Source organism: Prinia subflava, chromosome 6 (assembly GCF_021018805.1).
Source record: "Prinia subflava isolate CZ2003 ecotype Zambia chromosome 6, Cam_Psub_1.2, whole genome shotgun sequence".
Lineage (NCBI taxonomy): Eukaryota > Metazoa > Chordata > Aves > Passeriformes > Cisticolidae > Prinia > Prinia subflava.
Window position 1 is genome coordinate 14,592,939 of NC_086252.1, and position 23,527 is coordinate 14,616,465.

Here is a 23,527-nt window from a genome sequence, read left to right on the forward strand (position 1 = left end):
CTGTGCACTGTGAAATTCACAACTTGGCTTGTAACCAAAACACTTTGTATTAGGAGAGTGTTTAGAAATTTGAGTAATACAATTATTGTTTTATTTTTTAAGAGGAATATAGGCTTACAGTTTTTGAGAAATAACTTGAGCACAACCCAATGAGTAGACTAAAATACTGCCTGCTGCTTTCCCATTGATCCTTCCATTAGTCAGCTTTTCCCTGTTTTTCCTTATTTTTTCTGCTTAACATATGAGTTGCATGTGTAGCTTTCCTTTCCCAAGTTTACTTTGTTTTGCAGATGTCTAAACATTTCCTTCTGGGGAAATTTTCCTAGGAAAACCTGGTTCTTCTTTTTCCCTTTTTCTTCCTTGCATAGCAGAGCATGTGAAAGAAATCTAAGTACTATTTCTGTGCAGAGCTTGCTCTCAATGTGTTTTAGAGCAGTTCAGGATTTCTGCATTTTGTGACACTGAGCAGTGTAAGGCCTGAACGAACAGATGTAAGGATTTGACGTGCTCTGGGAGACCGTGTGTGGTTTGATTGCAGTCGTACTGAGCTGAGATGTCCGCAGAGTCTTTGGCTCTGCCTGTCCTCTGTCATGGCCTGGGGTTTGGGTCATTACGCTTTCCCAAAGAGGTCAGTATTTCTCTTCGGGTCCCACTGCCTTCCCCACGGAAGGAACAAGGCTGCCCCATTTTCCCTCTGGCGGTCAGCCTCGCTCGGAGCAGAACTGGCTCCACTGATTTTTGCCGGCTCTTCTCCCGGCCTGTCCCATCCCCTTGCATGGTCCGGGCCTGTCAGTGTATGGAATTGTCTCTTGCGCCAGCGTTTTGCTAATAATTCTTGCATGCTGTAATCTGCCACTTAATTTTTAATGTTGGGCACATTTAGACCTTGACTTTATAATCTCTTTGTCTCTTTCCCTCTCTCCCTCCTTCCCTCTCTCTTTTTCTCCCTTTCCACTTTCACTAAACTCCCTTCCCCGCAGGCCCGAGCGGAGCCCGCAGGTCGGCCCTTGGTGTCTGTCGCAGCTCCCGTGTCCCCGCAGACGAAGGCGGTGACCCCGTACGCGGCCTCGCAGCCGTCCCCGCCGCTGCCGCCCCCTCCGCCCCCGCCCCCTCCGCCGCCGCCGCCGCCGCCCCCGCCGCCCCCGCCGCTGCCCAGCCAGGCCGCCCCGTCCGCGGGCTCGCCCGCCACCATGTTCGTCAAGTACAGCACCATCACCCGGCTGCAGAACGCGGCCCAGCACGGCGGCCCATTTTCCAAAGCCCCTGCCGCGCAGCAGGCCCCGCCGCCGCCCCCGCCCTCGGCAAAGCCTCAGATCCTGGTGCCCCCCAACGGGGTCATGCCGCCTCCCCCGCCCCCGCCGCCGCCCCCCACGCCGGGCTCGGCCATGGCACAGCTGAAGCCGGCGCCTTGTGCCCCCTGTGTGCCGCAGTTCACCCCACCGCCGCCGCCCCCCAAGATACATCAGGTTCAACCAAATATGAGCCAGGCCACTGTCGCCTCCTCGTTGCCACCACCGCCTCCTCCTGTGCCTGCCCCCCCACCACCCCAGGCACCCCCAAAGCCCGTCATGGCAGCTCTGCCCCCTCAGCCTAGTGGGAAGGCAGCATCACCGGGAGTCACACATGTCACTCCCCCTGTCACTGCACCCTTGCCCCTTGCAATAAAGAAACAACCAAGTGTCACTTCTCCCCAGGTGCCTCCTCTGCCCCCAGCCCCTCCTGGCCCCACTCCCCCTGCGACATTCCCAAAGCAGCAGAGTTTCTCCGTGAAGCCTCCTCCGTCCCCTCAGTCCCCAGTGCCATCGGTGGTGAAGCAGATAGTCAGCCAGTTCCCCCCTCCTCCCACACCGCCTGCCACCGAGCCCCAGCCTCTGAAACCCCTTCCACTGAGTGTGGCTCCACAGTCACCTCCAGCGGTGAAGGCAAAGCCCAAATGGCAGCCTGCTGCTGCTCCCTCACCAGATTTCCCTCCTCCTCCACCAGAGAGCAGTTTAGTGTTTCCTCCTCCACCTCCTTCCCCAGCTTCCTCTGCAGGTTCTCCCCCGCCTGACAAATCAGGGTCTCCAGTCAAAAAGGCCGGCAAGACATCAAGCCCTGGAGGGAAGAAACCACCTCCGACACCTCAGCGCAACTCCAGCATCAAGTCCACAAGCTCCACCGAGTACCACGAGTCCAAGAGGCCTTCAGTGGACCGCCTTGTCAGCAAATTTGCACACTCACCAGAGCCGTCAGGATCTCCTTCCAAGGAGTCATCACCTCCTCCAGCCCCTCCAAAGCCAGGGAAGCTCAACCTTTCTGGTGTGAGCCTGCCCATTGTCCTTCCACAAGGTGGGATCCCAGCCAAGGCTTCTGCTCCGAGTGTGTCTGGAAAGGAGCCTGTGGTTGAATTTCCTTCACCACCGTCCGATTCAGACTTCCCACCACCACCACCTGAAATAGATCTTCCTCCCCCTCCAGTAGAAATTCCATCTGTCTTTTCAGGCAGCACCTCCCCAAAAGTTGCTGTTGTAAATCCCCAGCCACAGGCGTGGTCAAAACCGTCTGTGAAAAAAGCCCCGCCACCCACACGCCCCAAGCGGAACGACAGCACCCGACTGACACAGGCGGAGGTCGCAGAGCCCCCGGGGCCAGCTGGTCCACAAGTGCCCACGTCACCCAAGTCCAGCCTTAGCGTTCAGCCGGGATTCCTGGCAGACCTCAACCGGACGCTGCAGCGGAAATCCATCACCCGGCACGGCTCCCTGTCCTCCGCGCGGATGTCCAGGACAGAGCCCACCGCCACCATGGACGACATGGCCCTGCCTCCCCCCCCGCCAGAGCTGCTGGCCGACCAGCAGAAGACCAGCAGCCTCGGGGGCAGTCACATATCTGGCTATGCAACGTTACGGAGGGGGCCGCCCCCCGCGCCCCCCAAAAGGGATCAGAACACCAAGCTGTCACGGGACTGGTAGTCAGTCCCCAGGGCCAGCGCTCTCCGTGACCTGTGGGCTGCTCTGTGATCGGCCAGCCCGTGATTTCGTGCACGTGGAGAGGTGTGGGGATGTGGGTGACAGCCCCGTTAAAAGAGGTGATCTCAAACTGCAGCTATGGCTAAATGTAAAGACATTCCCCTTCCATGGCTAGGTTAAAACAGTTGGGGACTTAGGGGTGTTGATACTTTATTGGGAAGAGTGAGTAGAGAGGTGTTGGCTTCATTCTTTCAGTTTCTTTTACCCTTCTTATGGATTGGACCAAACCCCCGTTTTCTTACTTTTTCTGCATTTAGGGGAGGGGGAGGGAGATAATTTTTTTGTAGTGTCTGTCCACGTGAGACATGTTTGTGCATGTATTATAAGTGTAGGTATATAATATATTGTGATATATTTCGTCGCAATTATAGAGGATAACCAGAATGTTTTTGTAGAACCGTATTTATTGTTTCAGTCAGTATATTATCTGGAATCGGACTCTAACTGGTCAAATCTTACCATGAAGATGGAGATGTAGGGGGCACTTTAAAGAAAGGAAATAAAAAAAACCAAACCCACAAACTTCTCAGCAGTTTGTGGTGGGTAAATTCCGCTAAGCTGAGGTGTTGGGCTGGTAACTGTACATTGTCTGTTGATTGAAAAGTACAGATGCAACATACCAAAACATTCTGGTCATAATACTACTGAAAATGAGTATGTTCAGAGGAAAGAAATAGATTTTATATATAGTGGGCTGGAGTGAAATATATTTATACTATAAAGAGCCTCCCCCTCCTTTCAAATAGTTTAAAAATGTACACCGATACAAATTATTTCAAACTTATTTGCCCATGCAGTTAAATAGGATAAATCTACATTATTCCAAACCATTATGCATTCTAAGTGACAGCAGGCTCAATCATTTGTTTCTGTGGCTCAAGATGAATATATTTGTGTTAACCCCTTCTGAAAGCTGCCAGGATTCCTGCAATCAAAAGTGCTGCCAACCCCCAAGGCTGCCCCACGCCGACCCGTGAGCTGTCCGTGTAACTCCTACCCTGAATGAACAGGTAGGTTCTGTAGGGAGCGCTGTGTGCTCACACAGGCATGCACAGCACCCAGTCTCACCTGGTCTGTGCCTGCTAAGATGTAGTGTCTTCACAAAAACAAGCATCTGGAAATGTGTAAAGAAAATATTGTTTGCAATTGATTAGAAATTGTCGGTAAACTTTCCCTTCTGGAAGGAGAGAAGGGAGCAGCAATTTCAGGACAAGCAGAGTAGGAACTCTCTCTCTTTTTTGACCTGCCAGAGACTGTGACCAGTGCATTAACCTGTTTATTACAAAGTTGCACTTCTAACAGTCAGGGAAGAGGACTGGAAATAAAACAGCCTTAAAGAGGCAATAACATTGGCTAGGAATTTCATCTAAGGGCCTATATGAGGAGAAAAAGGACAATTGATTTACTTGGTTTCTGTTAGTCACCGATTTACAATTGGTCACTAGATCAGGTATGTCAGTCCTTTTTCTTCAGTAGCTACTTCAGTGGTGCAGTCTTACCCACACATTCAGACCTTGTGATAAGGTAGTGTAAGTGGTCTTACGTTTCACTGCACATTCCTTGCAGGGTGGTGGGACACACCCTTTGTAAAACAACTAAAATACTTGGACTGTACTCCAGCTGTTACAGCTTCCCTGGTCACCATGGGGATACTGGCAATGGGCTCATAGGGCAAATAATTTCACTGTTTGCGTACTTCTTCTCCAAAAGCAAACTTTAAATGCTTTCTTTTTCCCAAAGAATGAAACAAAGACAGCAGCTTGACCTGGCAGTATCTTCACTTGTGTAAAACCAATATAAACTGATCTCTTACTAGAGTAATTCAGGATGATAGATTTAAGAAATATTGTGACAGTGTCCCCCATTCCTTTTTTTTATAAAGTTTTGTTTTTAAAACCAAATAATGAAATAAATGTCTTTGTGAATATTTTATGAATAGGAAAAAAAGTTTTGCTAATTTGAGGTGGAAAATTACACATCTATAACTATATAGTTTTAAATAGGTACATCATGAAAAGAGGAAAAATTAGTGGTGCTGTCTCTGCTGATCTGTTTCATATGATTTTTTAAAAATCTGTTTCAGCACCTCTGGAAATTGTTTTAATATTTCAGACTAGATTTTTTGAGCAATAAGAGTATATACCATTGTGTGCATTTTTAAAGCACTGCTACGGAAAGGCACTTTTTTGTATCTTTCAAATTGTTCACCAGGTTCTGTTTCTACTATTTTTGTGCTTACAAAGTGTCCTTAAAAGCATTTGCATTGTTGATTTTAAGCATGCTCAGTGCAGCTGGTGACCAACCTCACAGGAGGGTGGTTAGGCTACACTGCAGTTCATGGGTGCTGTGATTTTCACTGTTGGTCCTCTCGCTGCTCTGTCCTGTGCGCAGCTCCGGGGCTCAGACACACCAGTGGGCAAAAGGTGCTCGCTGCTGCTGCTGCCGTGGCTGCTCGGCCTTAGCCACCACGGTAAGTGGGCGCTTTCTGCTCCTCCTGGCAAGATGCACCTGGTGAGAGCATCCAGGGCATCCTGCTTGCCCCACCTGTTGTTCTTTTCCCCAGGACAGCCTCGCTGGTGTGTGTCAGTTCCAGCCCTTTTACTTGAGTTCATTCAGTGCGGGTACCTCTGGGCTTTGGGCTCGGCACATCGATGCTTTGAGTGCCATTTCTTCAGAGGCATTTGAGCTTTGTTCTCGTTTTCCTGTGCCCACATTCATTTCCCCCGTATCACTCCCTAGACAATTAATCCCTGCTTCCTACTGCAGGCTGCCCACAGCTTGCTGGGAGACCGCTGTGTAACTCCGAAGTCTGCAGCAAAAAGAATGAATGTCAGCAAAGGTGGCACCCTGTATTCCTTCTCGTTACAGTTTCCTTCCTAAGGCAGTAATGATCCAGTGAGTGGCTGCTGCTTGCTTTCCCTCAACTGAGCATGGAAATTTGGCTACAGTGTGGTTCAGACAACCTGGTTGCCTTTTCAGGTTATGAGATACCCCCCATTGTAACTTGCTTTTCCAGTATGGTTTTGTGATAGTAAATATTTACACCTTCTCTGGCAAGTAAGTTATTTTGCCCAGTGTGCAGTCGTCTCATAATTGCATCATATTTATTAAATCAGAAAATTAAGGGCCTGGATTTCAGACACCCAGGAAGAGGCTTGCTGCTACAAACAGGCAGTATATATGGGCAGTAATACTTCTGGCACTATTCAAATGGGCATGTGAAGGCTGTGTTCACACTCTGGACACAGAAGTGCTTTGATCCCAAAATCCGTGGAGTGTATGGCTGGAGCTGTGTTAGGTGAGGCAGGGCACAGGCTGGGTACTGGTAAAGGTGGGTGTCAGGGAAGACCTGCTACTGCAAGGGCAGCTGGGAGGGCTCAGCTGTGTTTCTTAGTATTTTCCATTTTTTACTTTATTTCCCCTCTGCTGTGCAGCGTAGCATCCCCCTCTTGAGTAGCAGAGCCCTGTTCAGCCAGGTGTCTGTCTCCAGGTGTAGAAAGCAGGGAGCTATTCTCAGACACTTGCATCACAATTCAGGTGTTGGGGAGTTGCTTTAAGAGGGAGAACCAGGCTCTTCTAGTGGCACTAAACACAGATGAGAAATTGCTTTTAAAACCAAAAAAAACACAGGTTCTAAACAACTACAGGTAACAGGTTTCAGGTGGCTGTGCCAGGGGTCCTGCTTAGTCTTTTAACACATGTAGCTGGGAGAGCAAGTTAGGCACAAGTGTCTAAATAATTCTCTCATTTTCTACGGGAGAGGAAGTTCCCTGCTTCACCCTGCACAGTGGTTTCCTCCTGCGGCAAACCACCACTGGCTGCTCTGACTTGGTGATGACCTCAAAGCCAAAGCGCTCCTCTCCTGAGCTCACTCTGCAGTTGTCTGCAGGGCAAGTGACACATCAGGGAAACAAAGTGCAGGTACCTGGATTGTTTGGTTTCAGGGCTGAGGGGTGAGAAAGGTTTTTTCAACAAGTGCATTTTAACATTTACTGTTCTGGGCTTGCACATTTAAAAGTTTTCTAATTCCTTCCTTCTGTGCCCTTAGGCAACCACATAAATCATATCAGCTCAGAGATAAAGTGTGGCCAGTCTTCCTCTCAGTTTAATTTTTTTTTCCACAGTTTAAGGAACCAAAAGTGCCATTTGAACAGCAGAAGGGCAAAAAGAGCAATTTTCTGCTTTTTACAGAAAACAGCTTAGAACCAAATTGTTCTGCTACAAAAGTGGTACCATCGCAGGTAAATTTGTTTCTTATTCAAAATAAGATTATAAGCAGGTCCTAATATGAGCATTACTTCAACTAGTGTCAGGTTAAAATCAGTTGCACTCCAGAAAAGCAGTGTGATTTCCTGGCAGAAGGTAGTGAGGATGCAGCCAGCACATGGAGTTTGGTTGGTTGCTGGTTTTTTTCCATTTAGCATTGTTAAGGTGTAGATTAGAGTCACACAGTGCTCCTCAGCTGCAGGTGAGTCTTACTGCTTTGGGGCCCATTTGTGGCTCCTGGCTCTGCATTCATTCTCTTGCACCATTAGGGCAGACTCCAAACCAGAAAGGATTTAACACTACACAGGATAGTTTTCTCCTGGATGTTTTTTGCCACATGCTGGTGGGGTTTTAAGCTTTATCTTGGAATTCTGAGTTTGTCTAAGTTAAGTAATTTTCCTTTCTGAATTTTCTTTCCTTCAATTAAAAAATGCCCATGAAGACTGACCAAACCAGTGTTTTGTTGCAGGGGGCAGCACTCACTGCTGTGACACAGGCTTGGTCTAGTTTTGAGAAGACACTAAACTGCAAACGAGATGACAAACACACGCTTATCCCACACATAAAGTGTAAATTACTTTAATTGCTACTAACCAACCACAGGGAGAATAGTGACTTGCATAATGATCATTTGGTGATAAAGTGTTGGAATGGTCTGCCTGGGGAGGTGGTGGAGTCACCATCCCTGGATGTGTTTAAAAAGCCTTGATGTGGCATCTGTGCCATGGTCTAGTTGAGGTGTTAGGGCTGGGCTGGACTCGATGATCTTGGAGATCTCTTCCAACCGAGTGGTTCTGTGATTCTCTGAGGCACTCAGGGGACAAGGACTCAGTGAGCTCTGCTCAGCAGATGGATTTTGGGTAAAGGGGAGTTAGAGAAGGTAGAGGATCAGGAGGAACAGGAACTAGTACTGTAGTGAGTGAGAAGGATGGACCTTCAGTAACAGATTGTGGACACTACCCTCCTCCCTTATTTAAATGCTTGAAGGCAACTTGTCTTTTAGAAGATTTGTCTTTTAGGAGATTTTGGAATTCAACTGTGTGCTGCAGTGGAAAATAATTTCCTTCCAGCTTTCCCAAGATGCCAAAGATGCATTCTGAGCTAAATTCCCGGTGTGCAGATGTGTGTGCACCGGTCTCTTGTTGCCAGGGGTCTCATCCTGCTGCTCTCTAGCTCATGTCTGGTGAGAGAACAGGGTGCCACTCTTAGATGTTGTGTGTCCCTTGCCTTTAAGCAACACTGGGAGCTGGGTAGACACTTGCAAAGGACAGTTTAGCAAACAAAGCCGTGCGCACAGCACCCTGCTGGCTGATTTGGTGCAGCACAATAGCGCTTGTACTTCTAAAAGAAAAACGGAATGTTTTGTCACAAGTTGTCATTGGAAATCTTAGGCCTCCTACTGGACTGCAGTGGACCAGAAATGAACTGGAGCAGCAGTTTGGTTTGTGGCTTACACTAATTGTTACCAGTCACTGGGAATATTCTGTATAATACTGGAGATGCAAGTGTAAGAAGTGTCATTGCAATGATGATTTGTCTGTGCAGCAAACTTGTGCTGAGTGCTGTAAATATGTTCATGTTTACTGCTTTAAAAAGAAAAATTGCACATTTTATCTTTCAATGGGATTGCCTCCCCTCTTCTTCCCTTTCCAAAAAGAAGAAAAAAAAATAAAATCAAAGCTCTTTTAGACTGATAGCTTCAGGTTGGGGGGAGCTTTGCCATATTATAAATATATATAAATATATGTATAAATATACTTTTATAAGCATGAGAGAGGACAAAAGAAATACTACATTATAGAGTACCCAATATAGATCATTATACAATGGAATATGCACAATTCAATAAAGATGTAGTTAAATTTAATACTGTTTTAATCCTCTGTCTTGCAATTTTCCTTTTTCATGAGCTCAGAACCTACACTGTGTTTGGAGGTGATCAGTGGTTCCCCTTGGCAGGGGTGAGGTAGCTGATGGCTACAGCCGTGCACCCTCTCCGTGCACCCTGCCAAGGAAAGTGCTGCTCTTCCTTAGCACAGCCATTTCTGCCGGGCCCGAGCCGGCTGTACCCGCCCCGTGCTCACATCAGCTCCAGTGCAGAGAGGAGCCCGTGTGAAGGCTCCGCTCTTCCATCGCTCCTTGCTGGGGCTGGCAGAGCCCTGCCCCGCTCTGCTCACACAGGACAGCGGGAGCCTGGTGAGCGCTGCTGTGGGGAACACGGCTGGGAAACGCTCCCTGCAGCAGCAGAGACTGGAGAATTACAACAGCGAGTGCAGGAAAGAGAGGGGGAGTGCCACAGCAGCTGAGGAGCTGCTGAAGGCAGCAGGCTGGATGCCAGGGCTTGGACATTTCTGCGCTCAGATCCTCAGGGACAGCGCTGCTGCACGCACAGGTCACCATGCCTGGCCCCAGTGTGTTGATGGCTGTAGGCAAAGACAAGAAATGCGACTCGGCTTTGGCACGCTCACAGAACACGAGGTGTGCTTTGTTCTTTTTATTTAGGGCTCATAACAAGAGGGTTTAGTACACAGCAACAGTTAATTCCAAGTACAATTAAAAAAATTTAAAAATTGGGTTTTGCACTCACTGGAAGGTGGTTCAAATGGCACACACACTAAAACGTTACTGGCGGCATACAGCTCCCCAGAGTCCTGCGGGCTTGGTCACTGACAGCGGGCTCTGCACCCATCCACTGCAGCGGCAGCGCCAAAAGCAAAGCACGGCGTGCTGCTCCAACTGCAAACCAAATTGGGGGGAATCTGCTTTCAGAAAAGTGCATGGACAAAATCCATGTTAGACACTGACATCTCCAGAGAATTCATAGAAACTACTTGTCCATGCAAGTTGCAAAAGACACTTTTTCAAATGTGAAAAGAAGCACTTGTTCTTTACAAAAAAGTCTCGGACATGTCAGCACTTACTGAGGCGCTGTAATGGAAATAAATTTGTACACAGCTCTTCCTATTAGTCAGTAGTAGCAGGATTCTTCAGAGGTGTAAAGAGAAACTGGAACAAACGTACTGCACCCATTTCAGCAGGGTCCTGGGTGCAGGCTTACCTCTGGACAGCAGGCCACTGCTGCCACCACTGTTTTCTAATATGTCTTGTAATAAGCACAGGTGCTAATAAAAGTAGTATATTTAGAATACAAAAACCCCCCCAAACCTCTTCCTGCATGAGCTGGAGATTACACATAACACACGGGTGGGGTTTTTTCCGAATGAAAGCAGCAGAACACCATGATCTGTGAATTATTCTTTCTAACAGCCGTTGTCCAACCTTGGCTGCATAAAGCTTTCAGCACATCCCCACGGAAGTGCGGTGGGGGTCCCACTACCCTTGAAGTTTTAACATTGGAAGTAGCTAAATAGGGCTGTTACTATGCATTGACTTCAGCTACTGCAGGGGAAAATCCCCAACCCACACATTGTTCCCTTCTTGTACTGTTCCGACCTCTGCGCAGTAACCATTTTATCCACAAAAATGCAGCTGTGCCAAATACTGGGAGCTGCCAGAAGCTGGGCAAGGTGAATACACCTGTAGCACAGTAAATTCTTGTAACTGGCACCCCAGAAGCTGTAGCCCATGATCTGGCTGGGGCTCAGTTTCCACCACCATCCCTAGAGGTTAGTGTTATAAATATTTGCCTTAGTGAATGCAACAGCGTTGCAGTGTTCACAGGTACAAGTCCCTGCATGGGGTTTGTAATGCTGCCTGAAACGCTGCAGTGCTTCACCAGTGACACTTGATACTTTGAATGCAACTACTGCTCCTGGTAAAGCCACAGCACCCTGGTCTCTTCAACAGCGTCCTCGAAGCAGCTTCCAAAAAAGGGCCTGCAGAGAATACAGATGTCACCTGTACTACAAAATAGCCTGTTGCACCTCTGGGAGGAGAAGCTCTGTAAATGCTCCCAGATGACTAAACCAGGTAAAGTCCATCCTTTCCAGAAAGGAAAATGCAGAAGTTTAGCTCTATGCCTGGAGCCCACGGATGTAACTAATAAAAATGCAAGCTTGTTTCCAGCAGAGGCACATCCACAGCATCTGCCAGGAAGTGGTGGAAGTTGCTAGGAAGAACACAGCATGAAGTCACCATCAAGCACAGGTGGGAGACACCACAGAAGCACAACAGATGAGTGCACAGTCCTCTTCCACCTCTAGTCAACAACGTGCACAGCCACAGCAGGCAGGCAGCCCACATGGCCTCTGCTGGAAAAGGCTTCTCAGTCCTGCTGCCTCCTCGCTTTCTTTTCATGATCAACAGAAATACCCCCGGTAGAAGCGGCACTTTTCAGAAGCTGCATTACTTCCACTGTCAACTTTGGCTGTCACTAAGAACCTTCAGCAGCAAGAAAAGAAGATGCCCAGCAGCTGTGAAAGGAGAATGAACTGCTCTAGCAAGAACTAGCTGGGTCTAAGCCTTTCTGGCACTCACAGGTAAGCCACCCACAGGACCTGTGGCTCACACTGGCAGAGACCTCTCCAGCCACTTTCATGACATTCACCTCAACTATCTGCAAGGACAGTCTGAATCCCAGAACATGGTCAGCCTCCTGGCAACACACCCCAAGCTCTGTCATCTACCTCAGTGCCACGGCACACCTCTTGTTCTCCAGGGAGAGCAGTGGCTCTTCAGTGCCTCAGTGTGTGTCTGTGTCTAACCAGTCAGAGCAGCAAGTGCTCCAGCATTGCTTCAGCTCTCTGCTGCCTCCTCCAGCCAGTGCACTGGACACACCCTCAGGACACTCAAGCACAGACTTGGCTGGTCGCCTCTCCTGCTCCTCTCAGCCCTCTGCTGCAACAGCTGGGGGGAAGGCAAAAAGGAGGGGAAAGAATGGGTGAGACACAAGCACCCTCAGCTATCGCTCTTCGGCTGGAGTGAAGGCACCAGAATGAACCTGCTTCAGCACTAGATGTGGACAGACTCGCTCAGCCCTCCTCTCATGCAGCCACGTGACGGAGGGGCAGCTGTAGTTAATAGCTTCGTCCCTGGCGCCAAGAGGAAGGAAGAAATCTTTGATACACAGCAAACCAAGGCAAAATACACCGCTAGAGGATGCTGAACAATTTCTGTGCACAACAAAAACAGCTGGCTGGGCTAAGGCAGTTCTCACAAAGGGAGAAACATATACATTTTGGCCATTCAGCACTCTTTGGGCTATGCTGGAGTGTCTCCTTCCCCCACCTCTCATGCATACACACTCCCGCTTCAACAGCCTGTGATGCAGAACACCATGAGCTGTGGCAGCAAAACTCAGCAATGAAGAGATTTTGTGCACCTTATTTAACATACTGACGTGTTTCTACCCACCCCCCATTTGCCACCCCCTTTCAAAGTAAACCTGTAAATTAAAAAGGGGTGAGGAAGAGAAGGTTTTGGACAAGGAGAAGTACAAGGGACAAAACTGGAAACACAACCCTCACTGACTTTACTAGCATGCAATCTATGTAACATTAATATACAAAGCCTGTTTACCTTGGCCTGGTCTATGACCATTACATCACATCATCCCCAAACAAGCAACGGAATTAAAATCTGTACAAAATAAAAATATGCGTAAAACTCAACAAATTTCTTTACATTAGTACTGCATAATAAAGCATAAAACCAGCAGGAGGTGACCCAGAAATTCCATCCACAGCAGTTCTTGCAGGATAAACAATTCCATGTACTATCAGCAGGGAGCAAACTAAACCCTGGCCCATCAGACCAAAGCCACTTCTTCAGGAGCTGTCACATATTTCACTCTCAGGGTTTTGCAGCCTCATCTTCTGTGCTGGGCTCTGGCATGCGTTCCTCTCACACTGCTCTGCTCTCACAAAACAAAACTTGCAAGATGAAAAACCAGCTGACTGAAGATTAAGTATCACACACAGTGGGAGTACACACTACCCCATCAGAAGTGTTCAAGCACAAGCTCTCGCTCAGACTGGGTTAAGACACATTTCACTACAGTGTGACCTGCCAGCTGCAGCTTGGGTGCACACAGAGGTTCAGCTCTCACTTAGGAACTCATTAGGCTGCCCTAACGATGCATTTGAGCACTGTGGGCTCAGATTTTACCACAAACATATGCAAGGCAAGAAAAGCCATGAAAGCTCTGCTATTCCTGGAAAACAGCTCCCCTGTAAGCACCAAAGGCTGGTGAATGCTGCTGTTCAATCAACTTTGTCAGAAGCACCACCTCCCTGTGCCAAAAGCTTAGACCTGCCCAGTGACACTAGAAACAGTTACTCCAGTGACTGCACAGCCAGTGGTTCTGGACTTGCTTCCACAGAAATGATGGGCTGAGGGAACTGAATATGGCTGCTTCTTTTAGTCTTGCTGCAAGAAAACTTTTCAGAGATTAAAGGGTTCAAAGGGTATCTGTTCTGGCACCCATCCTAAACTACACTGTCAGCTTCCAGAAAGAAAACAATGTGGATTAGCAAGGGAGAAAGCGACTTCTATCTGCACGAGTTTCTTCTAAATTGTCCTTCCTGCAGACTTTACCCGAAGCAGTTTCTTGTGCGCTGTCACAGGAGTTCCACAAGCTCACAGCAGGTGATCACATTCCTCCATGGCCTAAAAACACACCTATTTGTTTCTTCCTTCTTCCCCTCTGAGCAGCTATGGCACCTCCCTGCCCAGGCTGGCACCAAGCCTGCACCTCCATGCTGGTACTGCACTAACTACCAAGCAAGGGGCAGGGTCAGTGACCTGTACTGGTGCCAGTGCCACCACACAGCCAGGCCCATTCCACTGTGCACTGCTCTGCTTTAACACCGGCCTCACCTCGGACACGCTTCTCTTGGTACCAGCTACAACTCGGCCAGGTGACAGGCTGGAGCTGCCCAGCTGACAGGCTGGAGCTGCCCAGCTGACAGGCTGGAGCTGCCCAGGTGACAGGCTGGAGCTGCCCAGGTGACAGGCTGGAGCTGCCCAGGAGGCTCTTGCGATACAGATCAGCTCAATTCACAGGCTAACAAGCCTTAACAGGAAATTTACTCAGTTAACACATGGTATTTACCCAAAGGTAATATTTAGATGTTCCTAAGGGCACGCGAGTGATCTGCTGTGTACAATCACTGAGCAGAATTTTTAACTGAGACTAGATCAGAAAGCCAAGTATCATCACAAGGGGCTACAGGGCCTTCACTTGGTATTACTTCACCCCAAGCCACCAGTATAGCTCAAAATATCTATTATAATAAACAGTGGAGAGGGCTAGGGGAAGAACTAGGACTACTACTAGTTACTGCTTGGATTTCCATGGGAAACCAGTACACACAACAGCCCTTTTTGCTTCCGCCGAAGAGATTTTGGCAGCAGACACGAAGACAACAATTGCCGTTTGTCCTGCCTCTGCACAGGGCTCTCACAGTACATATGCAAATCTAGTCATCAAGTACAAAATAGCCAATTTACAATACCTGATTGGATTTTTAAGATTATATTGTGCATAAAACTAAAGTTGGGGCAAGTTTCTCTAGTGCAAGCAGGCATGAGTAGATTTGAACCTTAGATCACACCCCCTAGAGTTAATCCTCAGACCCCAGGAGGACCTGTAAACTTTGTTTCGCCTTCACCATCAACGGCATCTGTGAGTTCTGTTTGAACCGGCAGCACCCGTGGCAAGGAGCTCGCTGTGGAGAGGAGCACAGTTACATCAGTGCAGAACACAAAACAAATATGTGGCATTCAGAAGATGAGAAATGGGGGCGGGGGTTTCGGGGCTGCAGCCATTTGAATTGTCTGAACTCAAAGGTGAGTGAATGAAAGCCGGCTCTGTGTGCCCTGTGTCAGCCCACGAGTGCAGAATCCAGCTGTCTGGAAGTCAGTTACAGGAACGTCTCTGTGCAGAAACCCCAGCGTTTGCTAGGATTACATGACTGTTCTTCCAGCTGCACGGGAGTGTGGTGTAGGACAGGAGGGATGTCCACTGGCCAGTGACCTTCACAAGCATCCAGGACATCCCCAGTGCCAGGCACTGCTTCCAACGGTAGAACTGTGAGGGCACACAGGATTCCTGAGACAGATCCCAAGGCCTGTCAGAAGTCAGAATTCGAGTGAAGTATGAGCTAATCAACAAGTTTGTTACATCTGAATGGGTCAGCTTAATTCAAAGTCAGATAGCTCAGGATAGCCTCTGCTGGCAGCTGAAGAGCCATTTCTTCAAACAACTCAAATCACTATTGTCTTATTATGAGGGGGGAAAGAAAAAAAAAAACAAACCCAAAAGAGTGGTTGTTACAATTATCCTTCATTCAGTTACACTGGATGGGGCCCCAGAGGCTGGTGGAGATCTGGGAAGCGCTGACAGCTCCTGCAGCAGGAGATGCAGTGCTCTGTCCTCTGGTCTTCACTCTGAGTAATGCATGATGGACTCCACATAGTTGCCCGGGAACAGCCCTGTCACTCCATTCATGACCCCCTCATACCAGCCATCATCATTTTTCTTGATGACGTAAATGATGGCACCTTCCTGAAACGAGAGCTCATCTTCCTTGTCCTTGGTGTAGTCATAGATTGCCACCACTAGGAAAGAACAGAATGTGACTGTCAGGAGAGGCAGGAGAGGAGGAAAATCCAATCACCCTCCCTCGTCCAGGCACTGCCTCACCTGTGAGTGCACAGAACGACCTGCTGAGAGAAACAGTTTCTTGCACCCCCTTTTGTACAAGCTTTGAAGCACATGAGCCAACCACCAGAGGAAGTGTCCAACTGTATGATAAACTTTTGGTGTTGAACAATACAAGGTGGCTGTGAATCCCTGTGGCTATGAGCACTCCGAACTATTCCTGTATGTGCTAAATCAGATCTCAGCACAGCTATGAGCAGGAAAACATGGAAGAGACGGAGTGTAGCAAGAGCTCTCTTCAGACCACAGTACAAATGAGCCAAGACTGATGTCCCAGACTTCTATTTACTTAACTATCTACTACTATCTTAGCTACTTCCACATTTAAATCCCTAAAGGTGCATGTGCATCTCAACACCCAGCAGCCACTCCCAGGGCACACACCACCAAGGTGGGCAAATCCCTGTTAGGAGCCAGGAAGAAGGAAGGTGGAAAGGCACACATACTGTATCAGGACATTTTTCTTACAGCTGTAGATTATTTTACTGATGGCACAAAAATTGTTAGGAAAGGCAAAGAAGTTGGACAAAGCACATATTAAACAGAACAGTCCCGAAATGCCAGAAAATAGACATCTAATTGATACAATTGTCCAATCTCGGTGGTATCATTATGTGTTTCATAGAGAAAGTTAGTTACGCCAGACTCTGAGTACTTTAACAAAAGGCATCAATCACTGCTTTGAGCACTTGGCAATGAAACATGCAGTGCTGCCACTAAGGAGAAAAAGAAGAAGTATGTTGGACAGGGATCCTAAAATCTTGTACTGAGGATAGATGGAAAGATACTCTAAATTAAAGCAAGGATAAAAAATTAACAGCATATGTTCATAAATCCACTGTCCAAGAGTCTAGTAAACTCATCACTCTTTTCAAAAGAAAAGAGGTCATTCCCTTTGGAGGGAGCAAAGGAATCAACACAAACCAACACTAGGGAAACCTGGATCCAGAAGAGATTATAAAATACACAGATCAATCCCAGTGGAAAACCAGAATATGTACAGAATTTTTTTTATCACGTGACTAGTGCATATTTTAAAAACACACGTTGTTAGCTCTACAATTGTGCCAGCAGTTGTTAAGTAACTTAGTCTGTACGGTTTTAGACATATAATTCTAAGCAAACAAAACACCAATAGAGAAACACGTACATTTTTAGCTCGAAAAACAACTGTAGGAACATGTGATACATTCAATTTAAGTCCTTCAAAATTCCTTTTTAAGGGTTTTGAAATTTCTTCCTAGAGTCACTGTGCTATTTTTCTTCATTCTCTTGATGACAATACTAATAATCATCCTCATCCAAGGATCATGGTAACTTCCAATTCCTTTTTTTCTAACTTTTGAGTGTACTCTAATCCCTTTGGATAATGAATGGATTAATTATTTCACGATCACAAGAAGGAAACTCTTCCTTAAGTTTGTGAAGGAAATTTGCTTCTTGTTAAGCCTCATAAAATTTACCTGATGCCTGTTTTTGTTTTTCCATCACCACTGCTTCCTGCAGCCTGTTATCTGTGTACTGGCAACAGTCCTCTCTCTAAAAGGCTCTTTAATCCTTCTGTCTGCAGTCCCAGCAGTTCAAGCTGTGCTTGTCACATGCCCCAAGTTATGATGAGTACAGGCCAGTATTGCAGGAAAGGCTCCAGATGAGACAGGAAGCAGCAATACTGACTCAAGAGGTGGCATCCTTCCCTGTCTGCCCGAGCCAGGGCCTCTTTTAGTTTCTGTCTGAATATGTTTCAATGCACTTACGAAAACCAGAATTACTCATTCAGGTTGATATTCTTCCAATCAGTGATCTTTGGTTCTCCAACAATTACACAGAGTTTGGCTGAACTCTGTTACATCCAAGTGACCACAAATGTAGGCTAGCTGATAATCCCACTCGAGTCTGCTACACCCTCTCTAAGTGGTGTAAGTGCAATTTTCCCTCTGGATGCCCATCTCCATTCATCTGATTTGCAGAGCCAGGTCATTTTCTTATCTGTTCCTGCTGCACATCCAGACACAGAGCTCAGTGCAAAACTGTACTGTACACCCCTGGACACTGCAGATTGGCTGTTGCCATTACAGTCACACGGCAGTGTCCTCAAGGTCAGCGTCCCCAGTAATGGATCCTACTTAACTCCTCTGTCTGCTCCACATGGGTCTGCTATTCACTTCCACCCTCAGCTGCAGGCTCCAGCTGTCTTGATGTTACAGGTGCCTCCCACACTGCCTGACCCTCTGCACAACACGGTCATGTTGAACCCCATTCCAACATACAGCAACGCTCTGGATTTGACACTCTGGTGTTCCAGCTTCTATTGCAAAGGTCATCTACCCTAACTCTATAAAAGTGCTCTCATATGAGCTTAAACAGGAAAATGGTCATATCAAATGTAAAAGTACAAGTCCTAAGAACTGGGAATTCTACGTATTGGGGGTAAACATGTTGGAAGAGCTACTTACTTTCATCTGTTTTGTCCACTTTGAATCATGAGGCACAGAATACTATTTATAGGAACTTAAGTAGTTGCCATAAGATAAATTATTTTGCTGAATAAAGCATTATAATTCCCAGCAGTATAAGTATTCACGTTCCTGGAGTATTAAAGTTCTCTTTTAGTACAACGTTTCTCATTAATTTTAAAGCTTCAAAGCTTGCAATAAAAAACTCACAGCCAAGCACTTCTCTCCCAACTCCAGCAAAGCAGTCAAATCTCAAACATGGGCTGAGTAGAGCTCTTCATGTAACTACAACAGAATCCACATCTATGTCAATCTCTCCTTTTTTTCTGGTATCCTAAAACTATTATTTAATAGTTCTTCATACACTGAAAGCAACTGTATTTTCTGTTACTTTTAAGAGTCTAAACAGACGACCTTTTAGATGTTTTGGTCATCTAGGTTTAAAAATACAGATCAAAGTTATGTTTTTGCATGGGTAAATGCAGAAATCAATAATGTTTGGCTTCTTATACTTTTGTTCTCCACAGGAAACATTTTCTGACTTTCTCCAGCTGATATTTAGAGACTCCCCTTTGCAGTTTTGCTATGCCACGTGGGATGGGACAGATCTGTGCATATATGCACCTATATGAACTATTTTAGTTCCCAAGCCCAAAAAGTCCACAGGAAAGTAGAACAGAACATTATACCATTATTTCCTCAAACAGAAAGTTGTTTCTCAAGGCACACACGCCCCTCCCTCTGCATTAGGCACTGTAAACACACATCAGGGCCTCTTCTTTCTCTTTTGCTGCTGACTCAAGTGCTGTAATAGCAATACTGGTACGGAGGAGTCCAGGCAGACTCCACGTCCAGGAGCAGGATGGCAGGAGCACATCCAGAGAGTTGTTACAAACACAGCCCCACTGTCTCGTGCAGCTCCAGACCTACCCTTCTCTAGGTATGTCCTGGGTGCCCAGGGAGGGTCCTCCTCCGCATAGGGATCGCTGTACTCCACCACAGCCGCTTCCTCCTCCTCATAATCCTCCGGGGGTGGCGGGGGAGGGGGAGACTCATCGAACACTGCCTCGTCCACGGGCGGTGGCGGGGGAGGAGTATCTGAAACTGAAATCAGGAACGGCACACCATGAAAATGTCTCCACAGCCACGGCACTGCTTCAAGCAACACTCTCTATCCCAGTTAACCGCAGTGGGACCAACAGCTGTAACTTGGGAAAACACACTAGAGACAGGAGAACGCAGACAAGGAAGGACCAGGTAACTGCAATATGATTATTTCTTTTTCCCACCCTTCACAATTTCACACAAACTTGCAGAGGCAGTAGAGAACGCAGAATTCTGGATATTACAGATAAACCTTTCACCAACTCAATCCAAAAGCCACATCCAGTAATAAAACATAGCACAAGGAAGCAGCAAACTTACTGTTTTCTTGAACTCTGGCCACAAATCCCATTAGTGGTAACTGTGGAGTTACCTGTAGGATGGAGGGGGGAGGAGGAGCAAGGGATGCTGCCACAGAAATTAAAAAGAGAAAGGCATCCAGTTAGAAACACAACAAAGCAACACACAGGAAAGTAGACATCATCACCACTCAGACAGTGCAGCAAGCTGCCAGGAAGCTGGGATGGAAAGACTGACATTTAAAGAAAAATGGCTCCGGTAGTTCAAGCATATTCCTAATCCTTTCTTCAAGGATATTTCTCTATTTTTAAAATTTCCAACCCAGCTCTTTTTCTTAACATTAAGAATCCATGCTGAAGTATTCTTCTGATTTGACTATGAGATTCCCTTAAGAGGAAGTTTCTTACTACAGAACATAGCACTTTATGAAGAGACCTAACTAACAAATGTATCAAGAGGGCTCTCTGCCTATAATCATCCCCCCTTTCAAATCTAATTGATATTTTTGGAGGTGCCTAACAGCATCCATGAATCTCTAGTAATGAAAATGGATATAACTCTTTTTTTTTCCCAAGATGTAGGCCAAAAATCCCCATTGAATGAGGCAGCTATTTTAGACAAAACAAAAAAAAGATGCCTTTTGAGAACTGTGCAGATCTGAAAGATGCAACCCTTCTGATCTTATTGACAGAACAGAGCACATTGTGCTGCTGCCAAACCACAGGGCCTATTCCAGATGTGCTGCCTGGTTTCCTCCCCACCTGACTTCCCTGCACTGAATTCTGAACAGCCCTTTCAGTGGCACCAGAAGAGCTCTCTTTGTACAGTAAGAGCTGCCTTTGTACAATGTATGTGAACTCCCAGTTAAAGAAGATTCTTTCAGTCAGTTGCAAATGCTTCAACACTGAACTGTGGTGTAAGCCTAGAATGCGAGTTTATCTAGTTAAAAAATCAGCTGACTAGTTTTATGTGAATTTAGTATCACTTTGAATAATGCAGCAAAATTCTTTAGGCAAGTTGCAAGATAATTTTTCAGACAGCACACCTTAGGAAAAGCACAAATAATAAATTTCTTGTTAGTATGTGGCATACAAAAAACATTCAACCGTGTCCAAAGGGATTAAGGGGAAAAGAAGCCTATATTTCATGTGCCAGTACATTTATTTAGCCACCAGACAGAACTAAATTAATTTCAGGCTAATTTCAGAGGCAGTAAAACTGACAGGTATGATGCAGCATTTTTCAGAATTAATTCACATTATCATAGCAAGAGAAAAGAGTTCTACAGCACTTGTAATTTGTGTCTCAAAATTTCTTCTGTTTGCTTATTTCAGTAACAACTATCTTAAGTGCTTTGAATTTCTTCTGTCACTCACATCCACATTTCTTTCAGAACCACACATCATAAATGAAAAGACTAACAGCAACCATCCTTTTTTTGCAAAAATATCTTGCATCTCTATATAAAGTAAGTTCCATTATCTCACCATTTAATTGATATCTCTTGAGAAAAAACTGAAAAACATTTCTGATTACAGTTTCTTTGACTCAAATGACGTGACCTCAGAGTATTTATTCCTTCAAGTGTAACCACGATTGCTGCGAAAAGATTTGGTTTTGCATTTTTTCAAAGCAGAAAAAGGGAACTTGAATTTAAAGTCCTACTGAAAAGCAGTAACATCCATCAATTCAGCATCCTTGTCCCTGCTTTTTCAATTATATATGCTATAAAAGTGTTTCATTTCAAAATGATTCCTCTATTCAACATCATATGGATTCACAGAATCCATATCTAGCAGAGGACAGTAGTTCCAGTTTCCTTGGTCTCTTCAGTGTACTTTGTTCATGAGCTATATATATTTCTTTGAAAGAAATAACAAGGCTTTCCATGGAGAAAAATTAATTCCTCTAGACAAGCATGCCAAGTAAATCCAAAAAAATTTCCCAGGTTCAGTCTGGGTTGTGTGGTTTAATCACAGTGGTGATGCTAACACTAGCTGACATCGTTCCTTGTGTATCTTAACCCCTCACTTTGTGCTTCAGTCTTTGCACTGTGCAGGGACTATCACAGTACTGTCTCTATATGCTATATAATTATTCTAGTTTTGACTTTTAAGAGGCAATATAGTAATTAAATGGTATTGTAGTAATTAAATAAACAAAATACTAATTATTTTGTTTATTTAATGCATCAGAAGAACTTTACCTCTGCCGTATAAACATCATCTTAAATGTTCTGTCCCATCTTCCTTCCATTCTGACCACTGATAGATTTAATACACAGTTGCTGTAAATTAATTCAGAAATGCTCAAGAGCATCTTCCACTGGGCAGCTTCAGCTGGTAAGAATTCAGCTGTACAAATGAGGGGGGGGTGCAAACACCACCTCAATCCTTGCCCCAATTCTCCCACACAGTTTTCAGCCTGTGCTGGGCTCTACATTGCTTGGATAATGATATCCAAAGCTGCAAGGTTAAAGCACTTGTTATGTGCTTGGCTGGCAAGAGTGGCTTTGGGACAGACATATGCTGAGATCATTTAGAGTCTGCAGTTCTTAATATTTTCTTTTCATTCTTAAAAAGGTCTCATCCTGAAGCAGAAAAATAGTATTATCTTAGAGTGCCATTTAACAGAACAGGGCAATGCAAGTACCTTTCATTCTCCTGTCAAATGAAAAAACAAACATGACTATGCCACCATTTTAAAAAATGGCAATGGAAATAACAGTACTGTGTTACTGCCAAACAGCCTACAAACAACAAAAAAGCCACAGCTGGCACCCTCTTCTGCCTCTTGTAAGGTCTCTCTTCGGGAATACTGAGAAAAAAATGTGGCCTCTGTCCCATCACTACTAAACCTGCTCCTTCCAGACACATCAGTGCCTCTGTTCTTAGGGCTTTCATCAATTATGCATGCCTGAGCATACTCTCCTTTCAAGGTGAACTCAAAAAAAACCTTGGTTTAGTGTAACTGCAAAGCTAATAAATTCTGTATTCTGCTGGTACATCAAAAAAAATCTCTTACTACAATTGCTTATTTATATTGTTTCAGATATGCCAATACAACTGAAGTATTTTGTTTGTGATTTACAGTTCAAATGACTAATCACCATAATCATTACCTTCTTTCTGGATACACAGACTGAACTGTGGTTATGCAATTTATTTTAAGTCTATTTGGCATCTTCTGTGATCACCTATTAACAATGCAATGGCAGCTTGCAGAGAATTATTCCTTTTGCTAAACAGCCTACAAACAAAAAATGCACAGCAGTCGTCAAAAACTCTCTGGATATACTGAAAATCGTCTTTATTGCAAAAACTGCATTATTGTAATCCTGAAAGGTTTCTTTTGTTGCTATTACCCTTTCCTTCTTGCCTGTTTCCCTCTTCAGCCTTCAATATGCTTAAAAAATACAACCTGTTTCAGGGAACTGGGCTACAATTTAGCCCTACAAGCTCCTCCACTTCCCTGTACCCAGCAGGACCATTCATTTCCATCTCAAGCTCAGCACACACCTCACCCTGCAGGGTAGCTCACAAACAGTAACAGCCAAACCTGATCAAATCCCTTAAATGCAGATTGCAGCATTTGACCTAATTCCAAGTTCAGTGTTCAATTTTAAAAAGACAAACAAATCAACCAAAAACCAACCGACCAAAAAAAAACACCCAAAACCACAAAAGAAACCAAGCCACAACACGACCTCCCTTCCAATCCTACCACCACAAAACACCAGCAGACTGTAGTGCTTGCAAGTCGACATTCTATCT

The 23,527-nt window shown here is 45.7% G+C and overlaps 2 protein-coding genes across 8 annotated transcripts in view; one reads left to right on the forward strand and one right to left on the reverse strand.

Annotated features, from left to right (window-relative positions):
* The window catches only part of RAPH1 (Ras association (RalGDS/AF-6) and pleckstrin homology domains 1), an 88,252-nt gene extending 79,111 nt beyond the window's left edge, over positions 1-9,141 (forward strand). The window contains exon 14 of the mRNA XM_063400373.1: positions 981-9,141. Within this exon, the coding sequence (XP_063256443.1) occupies positions 981-2,951 (1,971 nt within the window). The 3' untranslated portion in view covers positions 2,952-9,141. The remainder of the gene's footprint in view (positions 1-980) is intronic.
* Positions 9,142-9,753: 612 nt separating this feature from the next.
* The window catches only part of ABI2 (abl interactor 2), a 66,131-nt gene continuing 52,357 nt past the window's right edge, over positions 9,754-23,527 (reverse strand). For 4 of the 7 annotated variants that reach the window (XM_063400382.1, XM_063400379.1, XM_063400381.1 and 1 more), the window contains 2 exons: positions 19,281-19,454; positions 9,754-15,794 (listed from right to left, as the gene is read on the reverse strand). In XM_063400382.1, the coding sequence (XP_063256452.1) occupies positions 15,619-15,794; positions 19,281-19,454 (350 nt within the window). In that variant the 3' untranslated portion in view covers positions 9,754-15,618. Of the gene's footprint in view, positions 15,795-19,280; positions 19,455-19,775; positions 19,863-23,527 lie in introns of all 7 variants that reach the window. The other 3 variants (XM_063400380.1, XM_063400376.1, XM_063400375.1) reach the window with 1 other exon arrangement.